The sequence below is a fragment of the Antrostomus carolinensis genome, unplaced genomic scaffold (genome assembly GCF_000700745.2).
Source record: "Antrostomus carolinensis isolate BGI_N321 unplaced genomic scaffold, ASM70074v2 scaffold29866, whole genome shotgun sequence".
Classification (NCBI taxonomy): Eukaryota; Metazoa; Chordata; class Aves; order Caprimulgiformes; family Caprimulgidae; genus Antrostomus; species Antrostomus carolinensis.
In genome coordinates, this window is record NW_010320265.1 from 5,428 (window position 1) to 6,253 (window position 826).

An 826-nucleotide genomic window follows, 5' to 3' on the forward strand; every position below is an offset into this window, starting at 1 on the left:
AACGACATGAAGGCCACCGGGCTGCAGATGGCCCTGGACCTGCTGGCTGCCAAGGAGCAGAGGGACTCGATCACAGGGCTGAGGACCAGGACCCAACCTGGCCGCCCTGACTGGAGCAAGGTGAGGGAGCTGCATAGTCACCAAGATGATGCTCATGGGAAGGGAGCCAGGTCCCAAGAACCTGCTCTTCAAGGGGGACACCATGGGAGAGCTGGAGGATGGACCAGGACGTCCAGACATGGGGAAGCCTCTCCCTCCCATGGGAAAGCGAGTGCCCTTGGGGCTGGGGGACGCTGAGCTGTGCCGGGTGGGAACGGGCTGTGCCACCATCTCCTCTTCTCCTCTCACCTGGGCTCTAGGTGTTTGGGAAGGTGGCGGAGGAGAAGAGAGGGAAAGTCCAGGTCTTCTTCTGCGGCTCACCAGCACTTGCCAAAGTCATCAGGGTGCACTGTGAGCACTTCGGCTTCCGCTTCTTCAAAGAGAACTTCTGACACCCCCTCTTGCCTCTCTGCCCACCCCGGCCAGCCCTGACCCGGGGTGATGGGCACCAGCCCTGGTTCCTGCTGTACTGGCCATGGTGGCTCCTGGCTGCCCCTTGGTCAGAGCTGGGGATGGTGGGATGCCCAGAGAGCAGGGGATGGAGAGGGGAAGGGGATGAGCTGAACCATGGGGCTTTGGGGTGGAGGGGACAGGAGCCTGGAGGGGATGGGGTCCTGTGGTCCTTTGGGGTGGAGGAGGTGGGTGTCCTGGAGCACCTTGTAGGGCTTTGGGATGGAGCCCTTTGGGATGGAGGGGATGAATGTCCTCCATCACATTGCAGGGCTTT

General features: G+C 62.0%; 1 protein-coding gene across 1 annotated transcript in view; it reads left to right on the forward strand.

Annotated features, from left to right (window-relative positions):
* The window catches only part of NOX5 (NADPH oxidase 5), a gene marked incomplete at its 5' end in the record, with an annotated part of 5,237 nt that extends 4,746 nt beyond the window's left edge, over positions 1-491 (forward strand). The window contains 2 exons of the mRNA XM_029085337.1: positions 2-120; positions 360-491. Of these exons, the coding sequence (XP_028941170.1) occupies positions 2-120; positions 360-491 (251 nt within the window). The remainder of the gene's footprint in view (position 1; positions 121-359) is intronic.
* Between the last annotated feature and the right edge of the window lie 335 nt (positions 492-826).